This window comes from Neohortaea acidophila (genome assembly GCF_010093505.1).
Source record: "Neohortaea acidophila strain CBS 113389 unplaced genomic scaffold BDY17scaffold_3, whole genome shotgun sequence".
Lineage (NCBI taxonomy): Eukaryota > Fungi > Ascomycota > Dothideomycetes > Mycosphaerellales > Teratosphaeriaceae > Neohortaea > Neohortaea acidophila.
The window spans coordinates 90,718-116,116 of NW_022985512.1; the positions used below are offsets into that span (position 1 = coordinate 90,718).

At 55.4% G+C, this 25,399-nt stretch overlaps 16 protein-coding genes across 16 annotated transcripts; 11 read left to right on the plus strand and 5 right to left on the minus strand.

Annotated features, from left to right (window-relative positions):
* The first annotated feature begins 110 nt into the window (after nt 1–110).
* BDY17DRAFT_92718 (uncharacterized protein) lies at nt 111–1,215 on the plus strand. Its single transcript, XM_033738837.1, has one exon. The coding sequence runs from the start codon at nt 432–434 to the stop codon at nt 1,125–1,127; it is 696 nt and encodes a 231-aa protein (XP_033591439.1). The 5' UTR covers nt 111–431; the 3' UTR covers nt 1,128–1,215.
* Nucleotides 1,216–1,237: 22 nt separating this feature from the next.
* Nucleotides 1,238–3,745, plus strand: BDY17DRAFT_292521 (peptidase family M3-domain-containing protein). The gene has a single exon (XM_033732839.1). The coding sequence runs from the start codon at nt 1,489–1,491 to the stop codon at nt 3,634–3,636; it is 2,148 nt and encodes a 715-aa protein (XP_033591440.1). The 5' UTR covers nt 1,238–1,488; the 3' UTR covers nt 3,637–3,745.
* Nucleotides 3,689–4,564, minus strand: BDY17DRAFT_321767 (uncharacterized protein; the record flags this gene model as incomplete). The annotated part of the gene is made up of 1 exon (XM_033736687.1): nt 3,689–4,564. The coding sequence occupies one exon, from the start codon at nt 4,562–4,564 to the stop codon at nt 3,689–3,691; it is 876 nt and encodes a 291-aa protein (XP_033591441.1).
* A 152-nt stretch (nt 4,565–4,716) lies between these two features.
* BDY17DRAFT_292525 (mitochondrial 39-S ribosomal protein L47 (MRP-L47)-domain-containing protein) lies at nt 4,717–5,691 on the plus strand. Its single transcript, XM_033732840.1, has 3 exons — nt 4,717–5,283; nt 5,339–5,497; nt 5,551–5,691. Exons 1-3 carry the CDS (start codon nt 4,738–4,740, stop codon nt 5,620–5,622), a joined length of 777 nt encoding a protein of 258 aa, XP_033591442.1. The 5' UTR covers nt 4,717–4,737; the 3' UTR covers nt 5,623–5,691.
* Nucleotide 5,692: 1 nt separating this feature from the next.
* BDY17DRAFT_343822 (L-rhamnoate dehydratase-like protein) lies at nt 5,693–7,094 on the minus strand (the record flags this gene model as incomplete). Its single annotated transcript, XM_033738047.1, has 2 exons — nt 6,711–7,094; nt 5,693–6,654 (listed from the first exon to the last, which is right to left on the minus strand). Exons 1-2 carry the CDS (start codon nt 7,009–7,011, stop codon nt 5,696–5,698), a joined length of 1,260 nt encoding a protein of 419 aa, XP_033591443.1. The 5' UTR covers nt 7,012–7,094.
* Nucleotide 7,095: 1 nt separating this feature from the next.
* Nucleotides 7,096–8,201, plus strand: BDY17DRAFT_262542 (uncharacterized protein). Its single transcript, XM_033731863.1, has 2 exons — nt 7,096–7,618; nt 7,671–8,201. The coding sequence occupies exons 1-2, from the start codon at nt 7,299–7,301 to the stop codon at nt 8,131–8,133; spliced, it is 783 nt and encodes a 260-aa protein (XP_033591444.1). The 5' UTR covers nt 7,096–7,298; the 3' UTR covers nt 8,134–8,201.
* Nucleotides 8,202–8,298: 97 nt separating this feature from the next.
* On the plus strand, nt 8,299–10,720 carry BDY17DRAFT_247149 (fungal-specific transcription factor domain-containing protein; the record flags this gene model as incomplete). The annotated part of the gene is made up of 6 exons (XM_033730795.1): nt 8,299–8,527; nt 8,584–9,176; nt 9,230–9,532; nt 9,582–9,919; nt 9,973–9,994; nt 10,055–10,720. 6 exons carry the CDS (start codon nt 8,299–8,301, stop codon nt 10,718–10,720), a joined length of 2,151 nt encoding a protein of 716 aa, XP_033591445.1.
* A 154-nt stretch (nt 10,721–10,874) lies between these two features.
* BDY17DRAFT_321771 (2,4-dihydroxyhept-2-ene-1,7-dioic acid aldolase) lies at nt 10,875–11,969 on the minus strand (the record flags this gene model as incomplete). Its single annotated transcript, XM_033736688.1, has 6 exons — nt 10,875–11,035; nt 11,094–11,210; nt 11,267–11,492; nt 11,545–11,673; nt 11,722–11,845; nt 11,902–11,969. 6 exons carry the CDS (start codon nt 11,967–11,969, stop codon nt 10,875–10,877), a joined length of 825 nt encoding a protein of 274 aa, XP_033591446.1.
* Nucleotides 11,970–12,360: 391 nt separating this feature from the next.
* On the plus strand, nt 12,361–13,314 carry BDY17DRAFT_92918 (uncharacterized protein). The gene has a single exon (XM_033738840.1). It carries the CDS (start codon nt 12,450–12,452, stop codon nt 13,047–13,049), a length of 600 nt encoding a protein of 199 aa, XP_033591447.1. The 5' UTR covers nt 12,361–12,449; the 3' UTR covers nt 13,050–13,314.
* A 264-nt stretch (nt 13,315–13,578) lies between these two features.
* On the plus strand, nt 13,579–15,159 carry BDY17DRAFT_321773 (glycoside hydrolase superfamily; the record flags this gene model as incomplete). The annotated part of the gene is made up of 4 exons (XM_033736689.1): nt 13,579–14,096; nt 14,160–14,242; nt 14,292–15,019; nt 15,082–15,159. The coding sequence occupies 4 exons, from the start codon at nt 13,579–13,581 to the stop codon at nt 15,157–15,159; spliced, it is 1,407 nt and encodes a 468-aa protein (XP_033591448.1).
* A 260-nt stretch (nt 15,160–15,419) lies between these two features.
* Nucleotides 15,420–17,110, plus strand: BDY17DRAFT_343827 (glycosyl hydrolase; the record flags this gene model as incomplete). Its single annotated transcript, XM_033738048.1, has 4 exons — nt 15,420–16,601; nt 16,650–16,819; nt 16,872–17,021; nt 17,077–17,110. The coding sequence occupies exons 1-4, from the start codon at nt 15,483–15,485 to the stop codon at nt 17,108–17,110; spliced, it is 1,473 nt and encodes a 490-aa protein (XP_033591449.1). The 5' UTR covers nt 15,420–15,482.
* Nucleotides 17,111–17,155: 45 nt separating this feature from the next.
* On the minus strand, nt 17,156–18,400 carry BDY17DRAFT_292540 (RmlC-like cupin domain-containing protein). The gene has a single exon (XM_033732841.1). The coding sequence runs from the start codon at nt 18,259–18,261 to the stop codon at nt 17,191–17,193; it is 1,071 nt and encodes a 356-aa protein (XP_033591450.1). The 5' UTR covers nt 18,262–18,400; the 3' UTR covers nt 17,156–17,190.
* A 196-nt stretch (nt 18,401–18,596) lies between these two features.
* On the plus strand, nt 18,597–19,553 carry BDY17DRAFT_321776 (Alpha/Beta hydrolase protein; the record flags this gene model as incomplete). Its single annotated transcript, XM_033736690.1, has 1 exon — nt 18,597–19,553. The coding sequence occupies one exon, from the start codon at nt 18,597–18,599 to the stop codon at nt 19,551–19,553; it is 957 nt and encodes a 318-aa protein (XP_033591451.1).
* A 61-nt stretch (nt 19,554–19,614) lies between these two features.
* Nucleotides 19,615–21,504, minus strand: BDY17DRAFT_321777 (uncharacterized protein; the record flags this gene model as incomplete). The annotated part of the gene is made up of 4 exons (XM_033736691.1): nt 19,615–19,675; nt 19,746–21,303; nt 21,352–21,386; nt 21,437–21,504. 4 exons carry the CDS (start codon nt 21,502–21,504, stop codon nt 19,615–19,617), a joined length of 1,722 nt encoding a protein of 573 aa, XP_033591452.1.
* Nucleotides 21,505–21,735: 231 nt separating this feature from the next.
* On the plus strand, nt 21,736–23,153 carry BDY17DRAFT_315552 (salicylate hydroxylase; the record flags this gene model as incomplete). The annotated part of the gene is made up of 2 exons (XM_033735919.1): nt 21,736–22,931; nt 22,988–23,153. The coding sequence occupies 2 exons, from the start codon at nt 21,736–21,738 to the stop codon at nt 23,151–23,153; spliced, it is 1,362 nt and encodes a 453-aa protein (XP_033591453.1).
* A 344-nt stretch (nt 23,154–23,497) lies between these two features.
* Nucleotides 23,498–25,364, plus strand: BDY17DRAFT_321779 (major facilitator superfamily domain-containing protein; the record flags this gene model as incomplete). Its single annotated transcript, XM_033736692.1, has 3 exons — nt 23,498–23,800; nt 23,851–24,811; nt 24,862–25,364. The coding sequence occupies 3 exons, from the start codon at nt 23,498–23,500 to the stop codon at nt 25,362–25,364; spliced, it is 1,767 nt and encodes a 588-aa protein (XP_033591454.1).
* Nucleotides 25,365–25,399: the final 35 nt, after the last annotated feature.

Sequence of the window (25,399 nt, forward strand, 5' to 3'; positions counted from 1 at the left end):
GATCGTAAAGCTCGGGGTTAGGAGGCAATATGATATAGCGTCTCGAATTACTGTAACGTCACGAACCCGTCATTGTATCTCAAAAGTTTGCCGCAGCATTTAGCTAAGTTCCGCGCTGATGAGTCACAGGCCATGCCGCCATGCAATCTGAACAGACGAACCATGGGCAAGCCTGGGCTTCTGTGAATGCTGTCATTGCGACACCAGTGCACTCTGGTAATGAGGCATACACAACGAATTCATGGATTCAAAGCGCAGAAGTCCCCGGCTGGTTCCAGCTGGGTGATGTTGCACAGCAATGGAGTACAGAGCTGATGGTCTCCGATTCACCATGGGCTGTCGGTTGACAGCAAACAACGCTGTATATATGAGGTAGCCTCGAAGCACGACAACGCTCACTTCCCAGCCAGAGCACCTTACCATTCTCCAAAATGTGTTACCAGCTCTACAACACCTGCAACCGCGGCATCTACTGTCAAGCGTACGGCTCTGATGGCCCATTACTCCCCAAACGAGAAGCCTACCGGGGCGAAGGAGGAGTCTGGCCATGCGTAATGTTCTACCTCGGCGGCGATCCAGCCCGTCGTTGTCCCAATACGAAGAGCATGTACCGCAAAGCAGAAGACAACGATGCATGTTCGGTCTGCCATCCAGACCGAGACGGACCGTTGAGACGTGGGACGACGGAGCTCAGCACGACGCAGCTGGCCATGATGCGGAGGATTGGAGAGATGACCAATGCTCAAGATACTGTGCTGTGGGCATTGACGGAGTTTGTACACCCAGCCGACTTGCCGCTGCGTAGACAGACGGCGGCGGTGGAAGAGAATGGTGATGATGTGGATGAAGGCGGACGCGATTTCGATGCCGGACAGATTGTGGAAGTGTTGGACCGGTACCAGACGACCTTGTCCTCGCTCATCCCGTGCATCGGTAGAGAGCTGGCGGAGATTCGAGCCATCAGTGAGGTCTCGCCTCCACTGGGCGAGGCTTACCGTGGAGTCGTCCAGGAATTGGGCATGAATGAAGCGAATATCCGGCGAGGGATACGGCGGAGGAGCGGGGGACTGACGGATCTGCTTCTCGCGGGTAGGGTCAGACCTTCTCTTCGAGGATCAAATATCTAGTTGGGTAGCTCGTCTTAACTTTTGACGTCTCTGAACGCCGAGTGATGACTCCTGCCTCAGGCATCAACCTGAACGCACACTTGACCTCATCCACTCCACCACCGGCTCCATTGAAGCCATCACAATCACTCTTGTGATTGAACCCCCTCCACCCTTCATCAAAGTGGCTCCTAAAGGAAGAAACACATCGTTCTTTCGCCGTCCCTTCATCCTCTGGCTCTTCTGCCTCCTCGTCGTCGTGGCGCTCTACCATTCCCTCCCCCGCTTCGGCCACTACTTGTCCCAGCTCGTGGTGCCCAAGGCTCCCTTCAGCAGCATCGTCAAATTCACTCCCTATCAAAGACCAATCACCACCACAGCCATGGCGCCGCAGAAGCTGAAGAAGCCGCCTCAGTCGCCTCCCCTCTTCACCCACACTCCTCAGGGGTTGATGGAGTCGACGCAGCGACTATTGGATCGGAACCAAGCGCTGCAGGATCGTGTGGTGAAGGATGTCTCGCTTTCCAACGCCGACTTCAAAAACGTCCTCCTGCCGTTTGCGCAAGACACGAACGAGATGAGCTTGGAGAGTCACATTGTCGGCTTCTACCAGGCCGTCAGTACCGATCCCGCTCTTCGCGATGCGAGCACGGAAGCGGAGAAAAAGATGGACGATTTCTTCATCGAGAGTAGCATGCGCGACGACATTTTCCAGCTGGTTGATGCGGCTTTCAAAAAGCAAAAGGATGACCAGAGTTTGGATGCGGAAAGTCGGCGATTGCTGGAGAAAGAGCATAAAGACTACATCAAGATGGGCCTGGGGATTCCACAAGGACCCGATCGTGACCGCTTCAAAGCCATCAAGAAGCGGCTATCCGACTTGAGCATCACATTTCAGAAGAACTTGAATGAAGAGCAGGGCGGGTTGTGGCTCGCTCCGGAAGAGCTCGAGGGTGTTCCGCAAGATGTCATCGAAGGCCTCAAGAAAGGCGAGAACGAGAATGCGGGCAAGCTGTGGCTGACCTTCAAATACCCCGACTACCTCCCCCTCCAAAAGTACTGCAAGAACGCCGAAACGCGCCACAAAGTCTTCATCGCGAACGAGAACAAGTGCAATCAGAACGTCGAATTGTTCAAGGAAGCGCTGATCTTGCGAGACGAGGCTGCCAGACTACTCGGCTACCCCAATCATGCAACCTTCCGCGTTGAAGATAAGATGGCCAAGACCCCCAAGACTGTGGACGACTTCCTCGGTGATCTCCGTGTTCGACTGGCACCCGCTGGACTAAAGGAGATTGAGGCGTTGAAGAAGCTCAAACAGGACGAGACGGGCAGCGCCGACAACTACTTCCTGTGGGACTACCGCTTCTACGACACGCTCATGCTGGAACGATACTATCAACTCGATCAGAATCGCATTGCCGAGTACTTCCCTCTTTCCACATCCATCGAGGGCATGCTCAACATCTTCGAACAGCTGTTCGGGCTCGTGTTTGTGCGAGTCGAAGGGAAAGATCGCGCAGATCTCAGCGAGACGGGACGTGGTGAGGACATTGTCTGGCATCCCGATGTCCACCTCTTCTCCGTCTGGGATGATGAAGAGCAGGGGAGCGAATTTGTGGGATATCTGTATCTGGACCTGCACCCCCGGGATGGCAAGTACGGCCATGCCGCCAACTTCAACATTCAACCCGGCTTCATCAATGCCAATGGTACACGACGATATCCAGCCACCGCCCTCGTCTGCAATTTCAGCAAGGCTACGCCCAAGAAACCGTCGCTGCTCAAGCACGATGAAGTCGTCACCCTCTTCCACGAGTTGGGACACGGCATCCACGATCTCGTGTCCAAGACGACATATTCTCGCTTCCATGGCACATCCGTCGTCCGCGACTTTGTCGAAGCTCCCAGCCAAATGCTGGAGAATTGGTGCTGGACACCTTCGCAGCTGAGGTCCCTGTCGAAGCACTGGTCGTATCTAACACCGGAATACCGCGAGGCATGGAAGGCCAGCGCAGCAGAAGGCGAGCAACAGCCACCGGAACAGATGCCCGACGATCTCATCCAGAGCGTCGTCCGCACGCAACACGTCAACGACGCCATCTTCAACCTCCGCCAGCTCCATTTCGGCATCTTCGACATGACCGTCCACGAGCCCAGCTCGCACGCCGCCATCACCAAGCTCGACGCCTCGGCGACCTTCAATCGTTTGCGCAAGGACATTAGCAAGATGGATGGACCGGAGGTGTTGGGCGCGAATGATGACTGGGGCCATGGAGAAGCGACGTTTGGACATTTGATCGGCGGGTATGATGCGGGATACTATGGCTATCTCTCGAGCCAGGTATATTCCGCTGATATGTTCTATTCGGTATTCAAGAAGGATCCAATGAATGGGAAGGAAGGGCGACGGTACCGGCATACTGTGTTGGAGAAGGGCGGCAGCCAGGATGAAATGCAGACGCTGGAGGAATTTCTGGGGAGGAAGCCGAGTCCCGAGGCATTCTACAAGGAGTTGGGCATTGCGTAGTTACCAGTCGGTGATCCATTCGCTTGCTCCGCCGTCCCAGAATCTGATCATGTTAGATGGTAGCGGGGTAGCAAGGGAGATAAGATACACACTCTTCGCAAGCCGCCTTTAGTCCATAATTACTTCTCAGTTCATCAATCGTGAGTGGCTCTCTCGTGAGTGGATCCGTGGGTGTGCGCTTCAAATGCTCAATAATGGTTGATCGCTCATAGGAATGGCCGTTCTTCGTAATGACGGGATCGTGCATCGGTTCAAAAGTAATCATGTCGACAACGTGGTCGGGAATTTCCCGTGGCTTGTTTGACGTGTTCACGGCGAACAAGGCTCGCAGGTCGGCAAACTTCTTCTCGTACGCTGCCTCGACGTCTTGCCGCCGCTCGGTCGCTTCTATCTGTCCGAGATGCGAGCTGTGCAGTCGACGAGAGATGTCTTCTAGATCTCTTTGCTTGCTGGCTTCCAGACCGTCCTCCAGCTCCGCACGAAGCTCGCCTTGTCGTCGCAGCCGATCTCGATCGAGCACGGCAAACTTGGCTTTCTTGCAGCGAAGCACGAATGCGGAGAAAGTCTCGAGATCCTTGGGGGAAATTTTGGCCGCCGGTTGAGGGTGAAGCACCTGTTCGTATGCCGTCAATGCAGACGCCAGTGCTTCATGCGGGTGATTGAGAGCCAGCTGCGCCTGGGCGAGAAAGTAGAAAGCCTTGTGATTTTGGGCGTTGGGGCCGAGGATTTCGATGCTTTTGAGACAGTCGTTCACCGCATCTTCCCAGCGCTGAAGTTTAAGGCGGACGTTGGCGCGGTTCGTGAAGATGAGGGGGTTGCGGGAGTACTTTTGCACGGCTTCGGTGTAGAGATCGTTGGCTGCGGTGTAGTCGCCTCGCCGGAAGGCATCGTTGCCTTGTTCCTTGAGCTGGTCCGCGAGGTAAGACATGGAGGGTCGTTTATTACAGGCGCATTCTACTTATTGAGTCTTGCCGTCTCTCCGCGGACGTCTCGGACATCTTGATGGATGGAGTGAAGTTGAAGCGCAGATGCCCGACCGTTGCCAAGACTTTGGCTCTCCCAAACTCTTTTGCGCTTCAACTTTCATCCCTTTCACCTCCAATGCACATCGCCATGCATTGTACGTCTCGCTCCCTCCTCGCCGGCGCCTTTAGGCTTGCCGTGCAACCTCATCCATCCACTCTTCCGCCGCCTTTTCTCCTCCCAGCCTTCACCACCATCCAACGTGCGACCTTCTCCTCTTCTCCATCTCCTCAAGCCCGCAAAGATGGCAACCCGAACCGTGGCATCTCGCCCCTCCGTCGAAAAGTGACCACGCGCTTCGCCAAACGCGTCAAGAAAGATATTGCGAATATCCCCCAGCCGGTACTAGACCCTCGCCTGCGCAGCGCCGTGGAAGTCGATGAGGACCACGGACTGTGGGAGTTTTTCGGCCAGGAGAAGAACAGCTTGGCAACGCCCGTGGAGATCTCGGCGCATGGGCGCGGATGGACGGTGGCGGAGTTGCGGCGCAAGGATTGGGATGATTTGTGGAGGCTGTGGTGGGTTTGTTTGAAGGATCGGAATCGCTTGGCCACTTTCGAGGCGGAGAAGGAGAGGATTGGGAATTTGTATGGCGAGGAGGAGAGTAAGAAGCGGAGGAGAGAGGTGAGGATGCGCGAGTGCATTTGACTGTGGAATTGCGTCTGACCCTTCGCTACAGCTCAACGTCACCCTTGGCGGTATCAAGCATGTTCTGACCGAACGATGGTACGCGTGGGAAAATGCGCGATATGCTGCAATGGAGGACCCTGAGGTCAACCTGTACGCCGATCCGGACAAGGGCGAGCAGGCGTTGATACGACCGCAAGAAGAGAAGAAGGTACGAGACATTCTGGTCTGTGAATATGACCACCGTAAAGCTAACGTCGTCAGGTCGAGTCCATCCAGGACACCCTCCCACCGCCACCTGCTGATGAGAAACTGGGATCGGAAGTGAGAGCATAATCAAAGACTAGATGCCAATCATTTAGCGTCCTTCAATAACATCCTCCGATGCACTACTAATACACGCTATCGACTACTGTCTGCTCACAAGCTTCTCCTCGGTACTATCGCTCTTGAGAGGTCTCATCACAGCAGGACTCCAGATCTCGCTGGCTTCCCTCAGATTTGCGCGAGGATTAAGCTCAAGTCCAAAACCCGGCTTGTCTAAGGCCGACACATCCAAGAAGCCGTTGTGCGGGACGGGCTCATTGAGGAAGAGGTCCCCAAAGACTGGGACAACCGATTTTCCGTCCGGAGAGTTTGCGAGATACTCCTGGAAGGGGCTGTTGGGTTGTGACACCACGAAGTGGTAACTATACGGTCCGCTAGCGTGTGGGACGATGGGAATGTCGTATGCGGAAGCCATGGCGGAGATCTTTAGGAGTTCGGTCATGCCGCCTACCCACATGACATCTGGTTGGAGAATGTCAATGTTTCGCCCTTCGACGAGCTTCCGGAAGCCGTATTTGGAAAATTCGTGTTCGCCGGTGGTGAATTTGACGGTTGGGTGTGCGCGTTTCAACAGTGCGTGGCCATCAAAATCATCTGGCGACAAACACTCCTCCCACCAGTCAATGTCCAGATGTTTGCATTTCTCGACCAACTCGATGGTGTAGGGAACATTGAGACTCATGTAGCAGTCTACTCGAAGTGGGAAATCGGGGCCGACCGACTCTCGATGCTTGGTGAGGAACTCAACATTCTTCCGCATGCCTTGAACTCCCTCCCCGAGTCCATATGGGAGCGGGACCTTGGCACCAATGAATCCCATCGACTTGGCCGCCGCGGGTTCCGGGCCGGTGCAGTAAAAGTCGAGTCTCGACCGGGTGGCACCCCCAATCATCTTGTAGACTGGTTCGTTGCGGATCTTGCCCAGCAGGTCCCAGATTGCCAGGTCGATGACGGAGATGACAGCGACGGCGAGTCCTTTTCGGCCGTAGAACATGGACGCCCGATACATTTGTTCAAAGAGGTTGTTCGTGTCTCTGGGATCTGTTAGACTCCAGTTAGTGGCTGCGTCGGCAGGTCTTCATTAGGAGGAGTATTACCTTTTCCAATAAGGAAGCGTTCAAAATGCTCCGCAACCAACCAACAAGCAGGCGGCCCTCCAAAGCCAGTCGCAAACCCCTTCGTCCCATCCGTCGCCTCAATCTCAACGCAGAAGGATCGTAAGACGTTGATGCCCCAGGTCGTGCGGGAGGAGCGATAGTCCTCGTACTGCGACATGGGCGTGGAGATTTTCGAGTCGATCAGCCAATGCCCCGTGGCGACATTGTGGTAGTCGCCGCCGGAGCCGACACCCTCGACTACGAAGGTTTTGATCTTTTTGATGCGGGGGAATGCAGGCATGGTCGGAGATCGCGAGGTGGAGTGTGTTAGTGGTGAAGACGATTGAGGAGAGGCGGCAAGGTTGAATTAAAGAAGAGCATCGAGGCGGAGTGCGATGCGCCGACAGCCTCGCCGACTTCCGCCCCCTCGGTGCATCAATACCCCGAGGCGAAGTGGGACTTTTATTGGCAGGGCTTGTCGGCATTTGAACGAATACGCCGCCTTTTGGACGTATTTGATGATTTTCACCGACACAGATTCGGGCAACGGAAAGGCCTTGCACAGTCGACGTGACACCGTGCTGTCGAATGGCGAAGCTCCTGGAGGGAAAGGTGGCAATCATCACCGGCGGCGTGACGGGAATCGGTCGAGCGATCGCGATTGAATACCTTCGGCACGGCGCTCGAGTGGCAGTCAATCACTTTCCGGATGGAAAGTCGGCCCAGCTTTACGAAAGCCTCGTTCAAGAGGTTGGGGATGCTGCGGATGCCTTGGTCGCAGTTCCGGGAGATATCTCACAGCCGGACACGGGCGAGGATCTAGTCACGCAAACGGCGGGGAGATTCGGAGACAGGCTGGACGTGTTTGTGAGCAATGCGGGTATATGCGAGTTCGCTGATTTCTTAACGTGAGTCCGATTGTCTCTGCTGGGTTGGGGAAAGAGGCTGATCGTATCCCAGCATTGCACCCGACTTGGTCAACAAAACAATATCCACCAACTTGAATGGCGCCTTCTTTGCCATCCAGGCCGCTGCGAGACGAATGGCGACACAAAAACCTCCCGGCGGCAGCATCATCGGAATGTCCTCCATATCGGCACTTGTGGGCGGCGCAAGACAGACACATTACACTCCTACCAAAGCCGCAATCCTGTCGCTCATGCAAAGCACGGCGTGTGCATTAGGTAAATACAACATCCGTTGCAACGCCTTGCTACCCGGAACCATCCGGACGCAATTGAATGAAGGGGATCTTGCGGATGATGAGAAGCGGCGGTATATGGAAGGCCGCATTCCCCTTGGACGTCTTGGGCAGCCGGCAGACCTGGCTGGTCCGGCAATCTTTCTTGCGAGCGATATGAGTGCATACGTGACCGGTGCCCAGCTGTTGGTTGACGGAGGGCTGTTTGTTAATCTGCAATAGCCACTTCGTACTTGTTGCATTCGTCATCTTAACAATTACCGCCTTTTTGTGTGGTAGACTTATCTGTGAGCCTTGCCAACCTCGGCTGCACTTGGCGCTGTCGGGCCACGATTAAGACAATCGCCGTGCCCAGTCTCTACTTCGCCGCCCACCTCGCATCATTCCATGGAGTCAGCAGCCAGCGACGGTGGATCTTGGCCGGAGGACGAAGGTATTGCCAATGACGACGACGATGCGAGACAGCCCATCTCGGCGGGGAGAAGAGCGCCGGCACGACCTACCAGCTGCGAAACGTGCAAGTCTCGGAAAGTTCGCTGCGATCGAAAACGCCCGGCATGTGGCTGGTGCACGAGGAATGGGCAGACCTGCCTGTACACGGCGCGGAGGAAGCCAGGTGTGCTCTGTCGGGAGTTCAGGTCTGGGTGAAGACACTGCTGATCGGGTTATCAGGTCTGCGAGCCGGCTTCGGGAGGGAACTTGAGGGGCGCGTAGACCGGCTGGAAAGCGTCCTGCAAGCACAGCAACGCACGATTGCGCAGCTCGTCGATCGACTGGGTGGTGAGCTCTTGGTCCGGGCGCCGATCAATTCCGACGGCCTCCCGCTCCAGAGCGCACTCGATGGGTCGTCACACCACGAGGGCAATCCGCATGCCCTGCATCATGCTTCTGCTGCAGCTCCCGCCATGACCACCTCCTCGACGGCGACAGTCAATGGGCACGACATGGTTGACACTACCGCTTTTGACGAGCAAAACCTCCCACCTTATGATCTTCTTTGCACTCTTACCCGACTCTTCTTCGAGCACGTGTATCCTTGGTTCCCGCTACTGCATGAAACTGCAACAATGCAATTACTGACGGATCCGACTGCACTACGAACGGACGAGTTTATTCTACTTCATGCTATCGTTGTCATCACGTTGCGCTACTGCAAGGATTACAGACTGGACGAAGGCCGACGAGATCGATACTATCGCGTATCGAAGGAAAAGGTGCTCTTACATGGAGTCGAAACGAGCACCGTCAAAGGTCTGCAAGCAATGGTACGCGGGACAGATTTCATGCTTTCCATCGAACGCTGACAATGCGCACCTAGGTCATCTTAGCGCTTGATGTGATCGGCACCTCGAACGGTCCACCAGCACTCAATCTTCTGGCCATGGCGGCGAGAAGTGTCGTTCAGCTCGGCCTTGCAACGGAAGCAGTAGGCCCATCTGCCACTCCCGCGAGCGTGTCCATCTCGACTCTTCAAGTCAACATCTTGTCATCCCCGGAATCGTTCACCGAGGAGGAAAGTCGACGGCGCTTGTTCTGGACGGTCTACCTGTTAGATCGGCTTGCGACTGCGGCGACGGCATTCGACTTTGCGTTGAATGAGGAGGAAATACGCCGCAGATTGGTGAGTATGCTCGCGCTCCGTACAATCTGCATTGGTTGATGGTTGACAGCCTTGCCACCATGATTTCTTCATCTGTAACCACGCCGTCGTCACGGACTGGATGGATCAGCCTTCTGAGAACTATGAACACCTGGGCTCGTTTGCATTTTACGTCAGGGTTGTAGGAATCCTGTCGAAAATCCACCTGTTCCTGCGCAGACCCGTCAACATTGCCGCCAGCTCCGACGTTGCACAATGGCAGCATGATTACCGGGAGCTCAACAGTAAGCTGCGGTCGTGGGAGGCCAATTTGCCAGCGAGATATCAAAGTGTCCTTCATTCGAATTATTCCGACGGTCATCAGCATGTTGACGCCGGGGTTGTCTTGTTGCATCTGACGTTTCACATGTAAGTTTGCAGTGTGAACATTATGTTACGCTGCTGACTTGTCATCTGTCAAGGACAACAATCCGTCTACACTCGGTATGCTGCAAATCCGTCCCACGACTCGCTGATTCACCAGCCTGATAACCGTTCTCGCAGTCCGCAGCGTATCCCACGCATTCATCACAGCACTTCCAACCCTCTCCTTCAGCCAGCCAGCGATGCCTCGATGCCGTCGACGGGATTGTCGCGCTCTGTGACGTGGTCAGGACCCACGACATCCTGGACAAGCTCGGTCCTCCTGCCGCATTCTGCATCTGGGTGGCAGCACGACTACTGCTCGTACATGGTTCTACGGTCGAGGGCCAAGTGAAACCCTGCATCACATCACTTGTGGAAACATTGGAGCTGCTGGGCCGGTACTGGAGCATCGCAGGGCGCTACGCCAACTTGCTGAGAAGGGTTCTCGATGAATACCACGACCATGTCAATTCTCCTGCTGAAGATCGCCACGCTCGAGAAGCGCCTCCCAGCGTCCGAATCTTGGCGGACATGAGGAGATGCGCCTATGATCTCGACCTGCTCATCTCCCGACAGCCCAAATCCACTCCCATTCGGGCCACCACGACAGAACTACCCTTGGAATACTTGGACGTTTTCGACTTCTTCAATGTCCCTCGATTGCCGATCTCTGATGAATCGCTTCTTGCGACTGGCAGCCAGATTAACCCAGCATTCCCGTTTCAAGGCGGCCAGGAACTGACGAATACCAACTTTCTCTTCGATGCCAACGTCGACTGGCTTAACGATTCTTCCGTTATGTGACGTACGAGGCAGTCTGGCAGTTTTGATAATATGCGCCTGGACAAGAGGACGTTGCTCAACTTACGTTCGAGAAAAGCTGAAACGTAACATCTGCAGAAGAGCAGCTCGGAGGAATGATGCAGATTGCGGAAGCGATACTCGTGGCGATATCTGATCAGTATCCACCGCTTGTCTTGCCACTGCCGGAGCTTACGCCGTCTCGTGCGGTGATGAGCTCCTTGCTCATTGCGCTCCCCAGAACTCCAACATCGGTATTGACCGAGACCATGTCGAAGCCTTGGACTACCCGCGTTCTCGCATCACTTCCATCGGTACCTGCGAAACGATGAGTGAGAGCCCGTGATGGATGAATGTGACGAGGAGGGCAGCGTACAAAATATTGCGCATTTCTTGCCGGCGGCGTGGGCAGCGTTCAAGATGCGCTGGATGGCTGCTTCGTGTTCCTGACCAGCTCGCTGCAGCCCGGTCTGCAAGGCTAGATCAAATGGGCCTGATCGCGGGTCAATACGCTCCACATTCCACAACGACATGGTTCAATTGGCTCACCAATGAGAAGAGCGTCGATGCCATCCACTCTGGCGATTTCCTCCACGCTTTCGAGACCTGGCCGAGATTCAATCTGGACGATGACCATCAACTCATTCTGCGCCCCTGCAACGTAGTCGCTGTTGGGGTCAGCGGCCGGGAAGGAGTGTGGGGAGAACATCGGGCCGTAGCCTCGACTGCCCAAAGGCGGGTATTTGCAGTATTGGACGATTTTGGCGGCGTCCGCCTGGGATAAATGTTAGAATTGGTCACATTGGCGAGGTTGAGGAAGTTGATACAGGAGAATGGCACATTGGTGTTACGATGCCATGAGCACCAGCGTCGAGGGCGCGCTTGATGAGCCATTCCTCGCCCCAGGGCACGCGAACAATGGGGCTGGCACCTTCCGAGGCGGCGGCTGTCGTGAGCTAGATTGTCGTCAGCAGAAAACTGGTATTACGGGTGGTTTGACCTACCTCGTAGTAATCTTTGTCGACTATCAAGCCGTGCTCGGCATCTACCACTACCCACGTGAAAGCTCCGCCGGACACGGCTGCGCTTGATCGGAGCACGGTTCTTGTCAGTGCGGAAGAAGGCAGGCTAGGGTGATGGTCATCAGTGGAGAAGGGGTTAGAAACGGGTAGAGGCCAACATACGTTTGCCAGAAGCCGAATGACGTCGCCGAGTCACGAAGAGAGCGTCGAATCGCGGTGTTCAAAGACATTTCGTGGGGTGTAGGCTGGAGAGTCTGCTGGCGGTTCCTACTTTCCCGGAGACCGTGAGGAGAAACGAATAGACAGAGATGTGCGGGACTTGAATCATCTCTCCAGTGAAGATGGCAGAAATCTGCCACCTCGCACTCAGCCTTCTCGGGGTGACATCAGTCCGTTCGCATCGGAGAATGCTCGGTCCAGCTTTGCCCCGAGTGTGAGGTGAGGCGGTCTCGCGGAGTGTCGATATTCGTCGGAAACTACTTGCACAATCAAGCCATTGGGCGAAGGAACGATGAGATGGAATCCGACAGGTATACTCAGCATAGCTCCGTGCATACATTTAAGGCGTGTATTGGAGGAGTAAGTTTGATCAAACGCAAGGAAAAAGCCAATCCGGCTGTTGCCTGCCAGGCTGCGACACAACTGTCTCTCTATATGTGCTTCGCAGAGTTGACTCGGCCATCCCGATCCTTTGACTCGTGGGCGGCACAATGGCTACCTACCTCCTTTTCTGTACGGCTGACATCGCCCCAGAGGTACTTGATACGCTGCTGTCGACGCCTAAACACGACTCCTTCTCGCTCGTCCGCAATCCGGAGCAAAGCGCCTTCGACCTGCAACCTACAAAAACGCCAGTAGCTCCCTTCAACACGGGCTTCGCCAATTGGACCTCGGAGCAGATCCGCAAGTTCGTCACCAAGCACCTACCAGACACCCCCAACGGATCCAATCTGGTACCTGGGGTGTATGCGTTGCTCGACGCCCGAGGCGGACGGGACGGCACGATCGTTATAGGTCACTCGTACTCTCCCCTCTTGGAAAGGGATGTCGACACGATGACGGAGGAGGAGCGGGAGGAGTGGGAGGAAGCCGTCGAGTCGCACGATTACGACAATGACGAAGACCTGGAGTGGTGGGAATGGAGGGTCACGTTTGACGACTCTTGGCACCTGACTACACTCCTTGACTTCGAATCGGATTCCACGCGGCTGCTGTACGACCGGGACTTTGTTGCTTCCCACACCGACGCGAATGGAGTCTTTCAGATGACGCGTGCATGGAAAGAGTTTACCCGGGGCGAAGGGGATTAATTTGACGAGTCGTCTGACCACTTTCGCTGCTTCCCATATCCGCTCGTTACGTGCCTTCGCTTGCGCCGGCACTTCCCATGTCGATATTGCTACAGGCCGCGGTTCCGTTGGAGTCGACAAGCCAAATGGCACGGATACTGTATGCATCGTCTCGGAGGTCAGCCCCTCCGGCGCGCGGCATATACTGCAAAAGGCTACCCCACACGCTCAAACTCTTCCCCGGAGGGGCTTTGTGGGGCTGGGAGAGATCGACACGCGGGGGAATTGCCTGAAGTCGCCCTCTGCATTCTTCCAACAAATCACGTCTTGCCGCATTGCAATATTGATCACTCGACAACACCGCTTTTGGTCGAGTGTCATTTCATAGGCCGTACTATGCGTCGTTAAATCGAATTGCCGGCATCGTCCGTCCGAAACTCCACTGATCGTCGTCGACGACTGCTCGCGATGCCATGCTCTCCATGTTATAAAAGAGCAATGTTCGCCCTCGAGAGTGGCAAAGTCAGTCACTCATCCATTCGTTTTCGTCATGGTTTCCAAACACGCGTCCGCGGTCGCCGCGACCCTCGCGGCCTTTGGCCTTCCATTGGCCACCGCTCAAGACAGCTCAAACACTGCTACGGTCAATCTTGCAGCCACCCGCGGTACATCGCCGGGGTATGCGGCGGGTTTCATCTACGGGGAGCCCTCTTCCATATTTGATCAAAGCCCCAATCAGATCCCTGAAAGCTTCTACACCGGTATGGGCTTCATCTACGGCCGAGCAGGTGGCGGGCAGGATCCCACCGGAGGCTACATCACCTCCCTTGCCGGCTACGAATCGCGATTCCAAGGTACCCTGCAGAATTACCAGACTTCCCGCCAGGCTGGCGGCAAATTTCAAGTCCTGCCTCACGACCTTTGGGGCACCGACCATGCTACCAAGGACAGCTACTGGCCTGGCGATGACGGTAACTGGACAATCTATGATAATTTCCTCGATCGCGCGCTCAGCGATATCGTTGCGAACGACATGACGGATGGTTTGGACTGGGACTTGTGGAACGAGTATGCCAAGCCGAGAAACTCCATATCGTTTGGCGTTGAGACTGACGAATGAATCAATTACAGGCCGGACGGCGGTTACTTCTGGTTGCGCAGCCAGGCGCAATATCTGGCCATGTGGAACCGAACGTATCTTCGCATTCGAGAAGGTATGTTTGCGATTGACGCCCACTAGCCGGCTTTTCTGACTTCTTCCAGACAGCGCATTTAACAACGTTCTTATTGTTGGCCCTTCCAGTGCTAGTCAGCCTAGCACGTCGAACAGCTGGTGGACCACCTACATCCAATACGTCGTCTCGAACAACGTCATCCCGGAGCAGTACACTTGGCATGATGAGCCGGGTGACCCAGGCACCGACATTCCCAATCTGAACACGTTGCTTGCCAAATACAATGCCCCGAGTCGCCAAATCAACATCAACGAGTATGCGACGCAAAGCCAACAAAATTCTGCGGGTTCTGCGTGGTTCATCTCTCGTTTGGAGCGTTATAACGCCTATGGCTTGCGCGGCAATTGGTTGAGTGCATGCCAGCTCTACGACTTCATGGCAGGCATAGTTGGCAAGACAAACACGTCAGATTGCACCTCTGCGCAGTACTATCCCAACGGGCAATACCAGGTGTACGAATGGTACACCAAGATGATGACAGGAACCCGCGCCACCACGACCGGAACCGGCGACGGCGTGATGGACGTCTACACCACGATCGGGAACGCAGGCGGCACCGTTCAGACCCTGACGGGTGTGCTCAATCAGCAAGGAACGTGGTACATTACCATCGACAACCTTTCTGCCGTCGGCCTCCCCGAATCCGGTTCGCTGCCCATCCAGACGTACGGCCTGGTCGACGACGGCCCGTATGGCGAGGTAAATGCACCCACAAATCGCGGCATTTACTCGCATCAGTATAGCGGGAATAGCGTGGTAAGTAGACGCTTCCCATTGTTAAGCCTTGGGGACAAGCAGTGCTGACTTACGCTTTGTAGACGTTCCCCGTGTACCAGACGTCGGTGGATGAGTACACCGCGTGGGTGTTTGAGTTCAACACCACCTCCTCCAGCTAAAAGGATCTGCGACCAAGACGAGGGGAATTCGAGTATAGTCTACGTAGGCATGCAGGCCAATCAGTTCTTCTGAATGTATTCCATGCGTCACTTTCATTGAAATATCCCCGCGTGTGGGGTGCATGCCGGAGTGTGGGGATGATGGCGGTCGGCTTATCCGCATCTCACCTCAGCCCCGAGATCATGACGGACGATGCATGCGGCTGAAGGCATCGGCATCTCACGCATCCTGTACCTTAGATATACATAGAGTGCTGCATTGCAAATGAATCCACTCGACTTGCCTATCGCTGCTCTCTCACTCTCATCGTCGTTGTCTCGTCATGCACTGGACCGCTTCCGCCCTCCTCTTACTAAGCGCAGCCTTGCTGGGCGGCGGTGTCGAGGCATCATCTTCTCCAGCATCTAGCATCGTCTGGACAAATACCCAACGCTTTCTCTTCGACGTCGATGGCAACCAGATTGATGCCTACGGCTCCAAAATCAATCTCTTCCAGGGCAGCTACTATCTCTATGGCAATAGCTTCAGCACCACCGGATCGGCTTTTGGCATCAAATCGTACTCGTCTCCCGACCTGAAGCATTGGAAGTACGAGGGCTTTCTCTACGACCCTACCACCCCGAGTCCCTGTGATGCAATCGGTGGCTGCGGTCGGCCACATATTGTTTTCAACTCGGAGAGCAAGACCTATGTCTTGTGGGCCAATGCTGGCTCCGCGGGATACATCGTGGGGACATCGACTTCCCCTTCTGGACCGTTCACCTTTCTGAATCAAACTGCCGCTATCGACCCGCAATTCGACGGCCTTCAACCCGCCGACTTTGCAGTGGAGACCTTTAACGGAAAAGGGTATATTGTCTTCTCGGTGTTGAACTTCCGCTCTCCCAACGCCGGCAGCATCTGGCCGCCCATCTTTCAGACTCTTCACATCAGCGAGTTGACGCCAGATTACACCAATACCACCCTCACGAGTTACCGCGTCACTTCTCCCGCAATGGACCTCATCGATCAGGAGACCGAATCACCTGATTTTTTCGTAACCGAGAATGGCACGTTCTACGTCTTCGCCAGCAACACGTGCGGGTATTGCAACGGGTCGATTGCCTTGATGTACCGTGCCAACAGCCTCAATGCCACCTGGGATAGACAGATTCTTTCGGGCTATTCTTGCAATGGGCAACTGGAGGGCATCCTCCCCCTGCAATCTCCGCAGAACAAAGCGATTGACTATATCTGGCATTCGACGTCTGTGCCTGGAGGGCCGAGGACTGGTTTCAGCGGTCACATTTTCCAGCCGTTGCAGTTTGCATCCGATGGCTCCGTTCATGATCTCAATTGTGCATCTTCTGCTGCGTTCAACGTGAGCTTTGTCTCCGGATCCGACTCGTTGCCGTCAGGTGTGGCTTCGTCAGCGGTCGACGGCTCGCCCATGTTTGCAGACGTAAGCATTTCTGGCCTGAAAATGAAGAAAAAGGCTGACCCGCAACAGTATGAAGCAGTGTGCGACTCGGATCAATTCACTCTCTATCAAACATGGCAAGCGAGTCAAAGCGGAAGCATCAAAAGCGTATCGGTCAACGTGGCCAGCAGCGTGCAGACCGTCCCGTTGACGATGACGCTCTTCAAATTCAACTCCTATCAGCACTTGACTGCTCCGGAGTAAGACGTTCGTCTGAATACGATATTGCATCCAGCTGATCCTTCATCACAGATACAAGTGGACGACATATGGAAGCGCGAGCTACAATGCCTCGGCACTCACCTTCGTCTTCGACACGGTGGTTGCATCTAATAGCTCGAATGTGACGGTGAGCAAGGGAGATCTGCTCGGATATTCTTTTGCCGGCGCAGACTTTGCACCGTATTGCCATTTGGAGTACGCTGTGTCGAGCAACAGCTCGAACAGGCTGTTCCAGCAAGGACTGGGGCAGAACTCGCTGCGTGGCCTGAGTGGGATGATCTCGCCAGTCTATCAGAGAAGCGGGAAGAGCATGAAGTTCTTTGTCAATTATCAATAGGCAGATATCTAACTACGCTGAAGCGAGCGAAAACTTGAATGAAGACTCGTGCTCGCGCAGCCTTGACTCCTCCCAAGACGTGGGGTTTGCAGGCGGGATGCTTTCCTGAAAGGGAGTGCCAGCTTTCCGCAGTAACCCGGGCAGACCCTCTCCGTTGGTGAAGACGTACGCTTTCGCGAAGCGGCTGGCAAAAGTGATGGCGAAGGAATGTGCTTGAGGGACAAAGATTGACTGGCCTGATGTCAGGGTCACTTGCTCGTTTCCAAGCTTGAAGGTCACACTTCCGTCGACGACGTAGAAGGCGTGGTGAACTTCATCGAACGTCAACCCCTTGGACAGCGGGCTTGGTTCGTGTGCAGAGCAGCCCTCGATGCTGGCGATGGAGAAACGGCCGTTGGACTCCGCCATGCCAGCAAGAGTGGTGCACACAACCCCTCCAATCAAATGCCGTGGTCCAGTCCCAGCTCGGAGAAAGTACGGCTCCAGAGCGCCAGGAAGGTTGTCGTCTTTGCCTGCAATCCATGCTTGCGGTTCGACACTCGGATGATCCCGGACGGGAACCATATCAAACTGCTCCGCCGCCGCCTTCAACTTGGGAATCAGCACCTGGAAAACATTCCGGTCGTCGGTGAGAGGGAACAAAGGCCCGTTATACGGCTCGCCGATGAAACGAAAGAACTCCTCCCACCCGCCGGGAACAATCAAGCCCAAGAACTCGGTGTAATCTCCCACAATTTGATATTGGTGGATGACGCCCGGAGGCACGCTGGCGAAGTCACCCGGCCCGAGAGTTCGGCACTGGTCATTGGCCCAGACATTAATGTTGCCTTTGATGCAGAGGAAGACATCGTGCGCTTGGCGATGGTAGTGGAAGCCGATGGGATCGCTTTGCGCGCCCCCCGTGCCGACTACGCAGAAGGAATCGTTGGTTTCTTTGCCCGTTACCGCGAGGCGCATGATGGATTTGGAGCAGGGGATGTAGATCAGCTCGCCGCAGAGGGATTGCAGGACGTATGCTTCGTCCGGCCGGCCTGGCGGGGTTTCGAGAGGTGCGAGCTTGCTGTTGCCATTGGTAGAATGCATGATGGGCGAGTTACCCGTGTTATGTGAGATGGGCGATTGGTCTTCCTGGGGGGCAGTGTGAAGGCATCGCCGGAGAGCTGGTGCTCTACTTTACATATAAGGCTTCAGAGCGGGTGGAGGGGCATGCATCTCGGGATCGGCAGCCAGACCACCCGGCTCAAGAGCGCGTGGACATCGGCTGCTCCGAGGCCGACCCACCAGAGCTCGGCAATTGAAGGTGGGTTGCGGAAGCGGATTCGTCGGTCCTACATTCAATTACACGAGATCCATTACAAGAAGGCCTTGACTGGCATCCGGACATCATCTTAGCACCGTAAACAACATTCCAGCCCACAATGGACCGCCTACCACAGCTCGGAACGGCCATCAGCGACGTAGTAATGCCAACATACCAGACCTACGCGCCCCTGCTGCTCCGTCAAGAAGAAGCGATCAGATCAACCAAATGCACCACCTTTGCCTACGGTCCCCACCCGCGGCAACAACTCGACATCTACAGCCCGCCTGCGAACAGCACGCCCGTTACAGGCAATCGCCACTCCCTCCTTGTCTTCCTCTACGGCGGGGGCTTCGTCCGGGGCGACAAGAGCAACAAAGACTTTTGCGGTGGCCTGGTGTACGCTAACTTGGGACATTACTTTTCTCAGAATCTGGGGTTCCATGTGGCGATTGTGGATTATCGCCTTATCTCTCACGATGCAAAGTTCCCCTCTGGTGGTGAGGATCTGGCGCTTGCACTGGAGTGGCTTGTCCCACATTTCTCAGGAAGTTCAAACGAGCCACTTGACCTGTTCCTCATGGGCAACTCCGCCGGTGCAGTCCACACAAGCACCTATCTCCTAGCAGAGCAGTTTGCCGCAAGACGACAGAAGTTGCTTGGTGCTGCAAACCTCCACGGTGTCATCTTGGTCGGCGCACCCTACCATTTCGAACAGGCGGTGGCGAGCCGGAAGGAGATTCTCCAGGCGTACTACGGAGACAGGCTGTCGCAAGATTGTCCGTTCGGTCTGTTGAAGCAGGCCAAACAGACGGGCTCCATTGAGGATCTCGGTAAGGTGGAGGTGTTGGTTATGACGGCGACTCTCGATCCCGAGGATGAGATTGTCAAACCTGGACGGGACTTTGTGAAGGAATGGAGGAGCACAACTTCTGTGCAATCGAAGCTGCACGTCAACACTATAGAAGGTCACAACCATATCAGCCCGGTGCTTGGGTTGGGCACAGGGCTGCCGGCCGAGGAAGCTTGGGGCCGAGATGTGGTCGAGTTCATCGCGCAGACTCAGAAGAAGTAGTGTTCGGAATCCGCTTCGTTCATCGTAAATAGCTGTGCCAGAAAATCAAAGTTTTCATCAATCAGCGGCTCCAGCAGCAGGTCACCGGAGACCAGAGGAGTCGCGGCATCATATGGCCCCGACTGAGAATTTGGAGTGCCGATTGGAGCCCGTGATCTCGTCCTCTCATCCACAGTATCGTTGCGCTCCAACACCTGGTCAGACGCAGCTTGTAGCAGGTCGGCAGCTTTCTTGGCCACGATGTTCTCGTCCATTGCACGGAGAATCTTGACACTCATTCGAATCAGCTGCAGCAGCTCCGCCCTTGCATCCCTAGGTGCCAGTCGCGTGCGATAGGCGAGGATGATGGAGGCTGCGTAGAGTAGGTATGTCACGTTGTAGAACCAGGTTTTGAAGTACGAAGCAGTGGAGTACATGTGATGCATCAGCCGTATTGTGCTTCGAGCGGCGGCTACACATTTCGACAGCGCTTGTTCCAGACTCTCGCTTGATCCTGAATAGTGCGTGGTGTATTGGAGAAAGGGACGGTACAGCACCATGGTAATGTTGTAGTATCGAAATCTTAGGGTATGCCGCTGCTTTTTTGCCCACATTGGATCCTTCTGAACACCTAGATCTTCGGTGGGTTCATCGAGACGAGGCTTGATTGCCTCCGGCAGGCCGGTGATCCAGGAGTCCAGCTCTGCTGCGAGTTGCGAAGCAAGATCCATCCGCTGATCAATAGTGATTTCTTTCTGGTAAACGCAACCTGCAACTTTCCGGATGATCCTCGCCAGGTCGACCATGGGAGTGATCACAGCCGTTTCGTTATGCTCAATAGGCGGTAGAGCGCAGTTGTGGTAGAAGTCTGCGCCCAACGAGTCCGGACGGCCAAGGGAAAAGCTCATTTCAATCTCAACCGAGTACAACGCCCACCAAGTCTTGCGGATGGCCATGTTCGAGTCGGAATTGCGATTGTAGCCGGCGGAGAGAGAGGTTCGCACGGCTTGGCCGAGGTACGCATATGCAAAGGACGGATTGAGCTCATTCTGACACACCTTCGCCATGATGATGCTTGCCTGCACCGTCTCCAAGTCGATCTGGAGCGGCAAGGTTCCGAGGGCGAGGGATGCAAGGCGGAAGAGTTTGCGCGACCAGTCCCATCGCGTCAGGCCATCAATGCGGTCCTCGCTCCATTCCCGTGTCAATGCCCCAAGGGACATGACGGCGAAGTAGAGGGCGAGGAAGCCGCGGGTCTGCTGCTCGTTGCCGAACCATAGCGATTCGCAGCGCGCGTAAAAGGCGGATTGGTCGATGAAGGGGTGGATGAAGTGGATGTTCTGGAAGAAGCCTTCGAGGAAGCGCTGACTCTGCCGGAAGAAGAATTTGGTGTCTTGTAAGGTCAGGTCTCCGTCGTCTAAGCCAGCCTGGGGTGAGAAGCTGTCGTTGTGGAGGGTAGAGACTAGTGCTTGTGGCCGGAGGTCTTTCGATCCCGATGCGCCAGAGGGGAGGAGAAGGGAGGAGAGAAAGGCGAGACTACTCGTTTTGCCATGGAATTCCGCACTCTGGGTATGAGGATTGATTTCGACAACCTCGCCAGTTTGATCGTCGACGCTGCGGTGTAAGCCGACAATATCGGGTTGTGTGGCCGTGGTGGTGACAGGCTGAGGGACGGGCTCAGCAGGCAAGTCGAGTGGACGAGCCGGAGCTTCCGATGTCAGTCGTTGTCGAAAAGAATCGGCATCTTTGTAGACACAAGCCAGTCCGGCTCCTATTGGAATTGTTAGGCTAATCGAGGGCCAGTAGTGTTACGACTCACGAATGCATCGGGAGCACGGGTCGAGCTCGTTGCACCTGCACTATTATTAGAGGAGGGCTTCAAGGACTGAGACGGGCTGTCGCACCTGTACTTCTTTGCACGGCACCACTCGCACGCTCGGGCGGCACGTGGTCGTTTACGCGGAGGTTCCATTCTGATCCGAGCAGGTGGAATGTAATTGCGGAGGTGCCGCGTGATGTCGGGGGGATACTGCGGAGGTGTGCTGCTGTCCTCCCCGCAGCCGGTTGCGGGGCCTCGGAAGCAGGATGGAAAAGCCGAGTGGCTGGAACGGCCTTATTGAGTGAGGCTTACTGGGGCGAGCCGGGCCATGTCCATTTCAACAGGGTCCCTCAATCTCTTTCCTTCCTCTTTCCTTCCATAATCATGTCTGACAACGCCCTCGACGTGGTGATTGTGGGAGGAGGTCTCGGTGGACTGGCGGCCGCAATCTCCTGCGCAATCGCTGGCCATCGAATATGCGTGTTGGAGGCTTCGCGAGAGTTGGCGGAGATTGGAGCCGGCCTGCAAATCACACCAAATGCAGCACGACTGCTCGAGGCATGGGGACTGGGGCCCGACATTGAGGCTATGGGTGCTGAGCCCACAAAGTTGACGGTGCACCGATACCGCGATGGTCGAATTCTGGCGCAGGAGTCGGATTTCGACAAGAATATGCGCCGAAAGTATGGCGCTCCATTCGTCGACATGCATCGCGCCGACTTGCAACAACTTCTCTACAAGAAAGCGCGGTCGTTGGGGATCAAAGTTCGGCTTGGATCACGAGTTTCACAGATCGAGCGCAACACGTTCCGACCCCAAGTCCTGCTTGAGAGCGGCGAGAGAGTATCTGCGCACCTGGTCGTCGGAGCGGACGGGCTATGGTCAAGATGTCGGGAGAGCATGTTGGGCAGAGCGGACAAGCCAATGCCGACCGGTGATCTTGCATACCGAATCATACTGGAGATTGGCCAGATCGGCGATCCCGAATTGCGCGAGTGGATCGCTAATCCCGAAGTCCACTTCTGGATCGGCCCTCGCGCCCATGCTGTTGGGTACTCGATGCGAGGCGGAACAATGTATAACATCGTCTTGCTATGCCCGGACAATCTCCCAAGCAACATCTCGCGATCCAAGGGCTCGGTGGACGAGATGATGGAACTCTTTTCCGGCTGGGATCCGATCCTCACCCGCTTCCTCAAGCACGTCGATTCGGTGGAGAAATGGAAGCTCATGCACCGCGAAGAAGTCGAATCTTGGACGAACCCTCAGAAGAACTTTGTGCTGATTGGGGATTCATGTCATGCGATGCTTCCATATCTCGCGCAGGGGGCTAATAGCAGCTTGGAAGATGGAGCGGTGCTGGGGAGACTGCTATCGCACGTGCAGTCCAGAGCACAGCTCCCATGGGCCATTACACTGTACGAGAGCTTACGAAAGTCGCGAAGCGAGAGCATCGTGCGAGAGACGTTTCGACAGCGTCACGACTTCCATCTCGAGGACGGCGAGTTGCAGCAACAAAGGGACGACTTGTTTCTCTCCCAGCTTGGGAAGCCTGTGGACTGTGCTTTTCCCAGCAGGTGGTAAGTGGTGAAAGTCCAGTGAAGCTCTTCAAATATTTATCTAACGAAACTCAAAGGACGTGTCCGAAGGTGCAGCCATGGCTGTACGGATATGACAGCAATATAGTGGCAGACGAGGCTGTTCACGCGCATCCATACCGTGATGAACAAGAGGAGTTGGTGATGAAGGAGTTTCGGCCGGAGGAACAGGTGCCGAGCTTGCTGCAGGTCTCTGCGAATTAGATACACATGGAGCGGGCGTTTCTTCCTTCTCACAAAATCAAGTTCACTCGTACACTTCCTTTCTTTGTCTCCGGAGCGTCGTACATCCGGTAGGGCTTGACGGCAAATGGCGGATTGCACCAATGATCGAAACTGCCGAGCATGACCGACGACAGCATATGCCGCCTGTGTCGCCGACGACGGTTCTAGATCGAGATGCGGGGAAAGAACTTAAGCGCCAGGCTCGGAAACTCCGACGGGATCCACTTGCCGACACGTTTTGCGGAGATGTATATCTGGGGTAAATGGCCCACCCGACGACCTCAAGCATCGTTGCTAGACCCAGTCTCCTCTACCCCTTCACCATGGAGAAGATCAACGTGACCACCTCTGAACAATGCGAGCGCACGCAGACGGAGCAGAGCGAGGATGCCTCGTTTGGCTCTCCCGCGATGCTGCAAGAAACCGTGCAGGATGCGGACTATCGGCTCGGCGTGCGGACGATGCTCGCCATCACGGCACTGGCTCTGGGCAATTGCTGTGCTGCTTTTACCAATTCCTCCAACACCAGTATCCGCTTTCAAGTTGAAAGCGTAGGAGGTGCCAATCTGGCCAGCTGGATTGGCAACGCCAGCTTCCTTCTCACGCTGACCTTTGGTCCCATCTTTGTAAGCAACATCTCCGTCTTCCCCAAACACGATTTCTAACCTCTCTACAGGGCTTTCTCGGCGACCGTGTTGGCAAGAAATGGTTCATGGTCGGAGGCGCTGCCATCGGCGTCATTGGTGCCTGCTTGGCTGGCTCCGCGCACAGCGTACAGCGCATCATTGCAGGCCAGGTCCTGTCCGGAATCGGAAACGCCGGCTGCATTGTCTCCATCGCCGCAAGTCAAGAGATTACACCCAACAGACTACGACCATGGGTCATGGGCTACACTCAAGCCTTGGCCAGCTCGGCAGCCTTGCTCGGAACCTACTGCGCCGGGGCGTTCGTCAAATACGAGAGTTGGCGATGGAGCTACTACATGAACGCTTTCGTCTACGCCGTTGCCGGAACGAGCATCGCGTTGACCTACTTCCCGCCTCCACCGGCCATTCGACGACGCGAGACACTCTCGGCCATCTTCAGCGGCCTGGATTACATTGGCATCTTCATCCTCAGCGGATCTCTGGCATCCTTGATCCTCGGCCTCACATGGGGTGGCACGACTTATCCGTGGGGAAGCGCACCAGTCATCGCAACTCTGGTCGTTGGATGTGTTGGCTTGCTCGGCCTGGGGCTGTACGAGGGGTACTGCAAGAAGGACGGCATTTTCGACCACCGATTCTTCGCCAACCGCAATTTTGCAATCCTGCTCTTCGTCTGCACCATCGATGGCATGCTGTTGCTCGGTGTCAACGTCCTATTCTCTCAGGAGATTGCTACCCTCTTCACTACCGACTCGGTGCGCATCGCAGTTATACTTTCGCCCTACTTGATCACCTCGCTCTTTGGCTGTCTCCCTGCTGGATACTTCATGTACAGGACCAAGTCTTATCGCACCATACTCGTCATTGCCTTGGCTTGGTGCAGCCTGTTTACAGGCCTCATGGCTCTCCTGACTCCAAGCCGGCTGACCTGGTCATACGCCTTCTCCGCTTTATTTGGAATTGGCACTGCCGTTACGACGGTCATACCTGGTAACGTATCCCGCCTCTTTCCACCATTCTCCTTTACTAATCCTCTACAGTCGTCGCACTCGCCCTCTCCGTCCCGTCATTCCTCCTCGGCGCCGCCGGCACTTTGAGCATCTCATGTCGCGCTCTCGGTGGCATCATCGGAATCACAATCTTCACCGCCATCCACAACAACAGACTCGCAACACTGCTACCCAAGTACGTCGCTGGCGCTCTTCACGCCACCACGCAAGGCTCCGCAGCGAGCGAGGGACAGCTTTTGGGCGAGGTGCTCGGGGCTCTGGCGAATTCTCCTCTACCACCTCCGGTCGCTCTCGAACATATCCAGCCTCCTTTGTCCAAGCAGGCCATTGGAGCGGTGTTGGGGGCTTTATCTAATGCAGAGACCGGGGCGTGGAAGTATGTTTGGGTGGCCATCTCGGCGATCGTGGCTGCCAATGCGATCGTGGCTTGCTTTGCCAGGCCGGTTGGGCAGAATATGAACCAGCACGTCGAGAGTGCGTTGGAGCATACTGAGGTTCGGGCGAGGCAGATGGAAATCAAGCACGCATCATGAACGACGGATGATGTGGGATTGTATCTTATGGACGT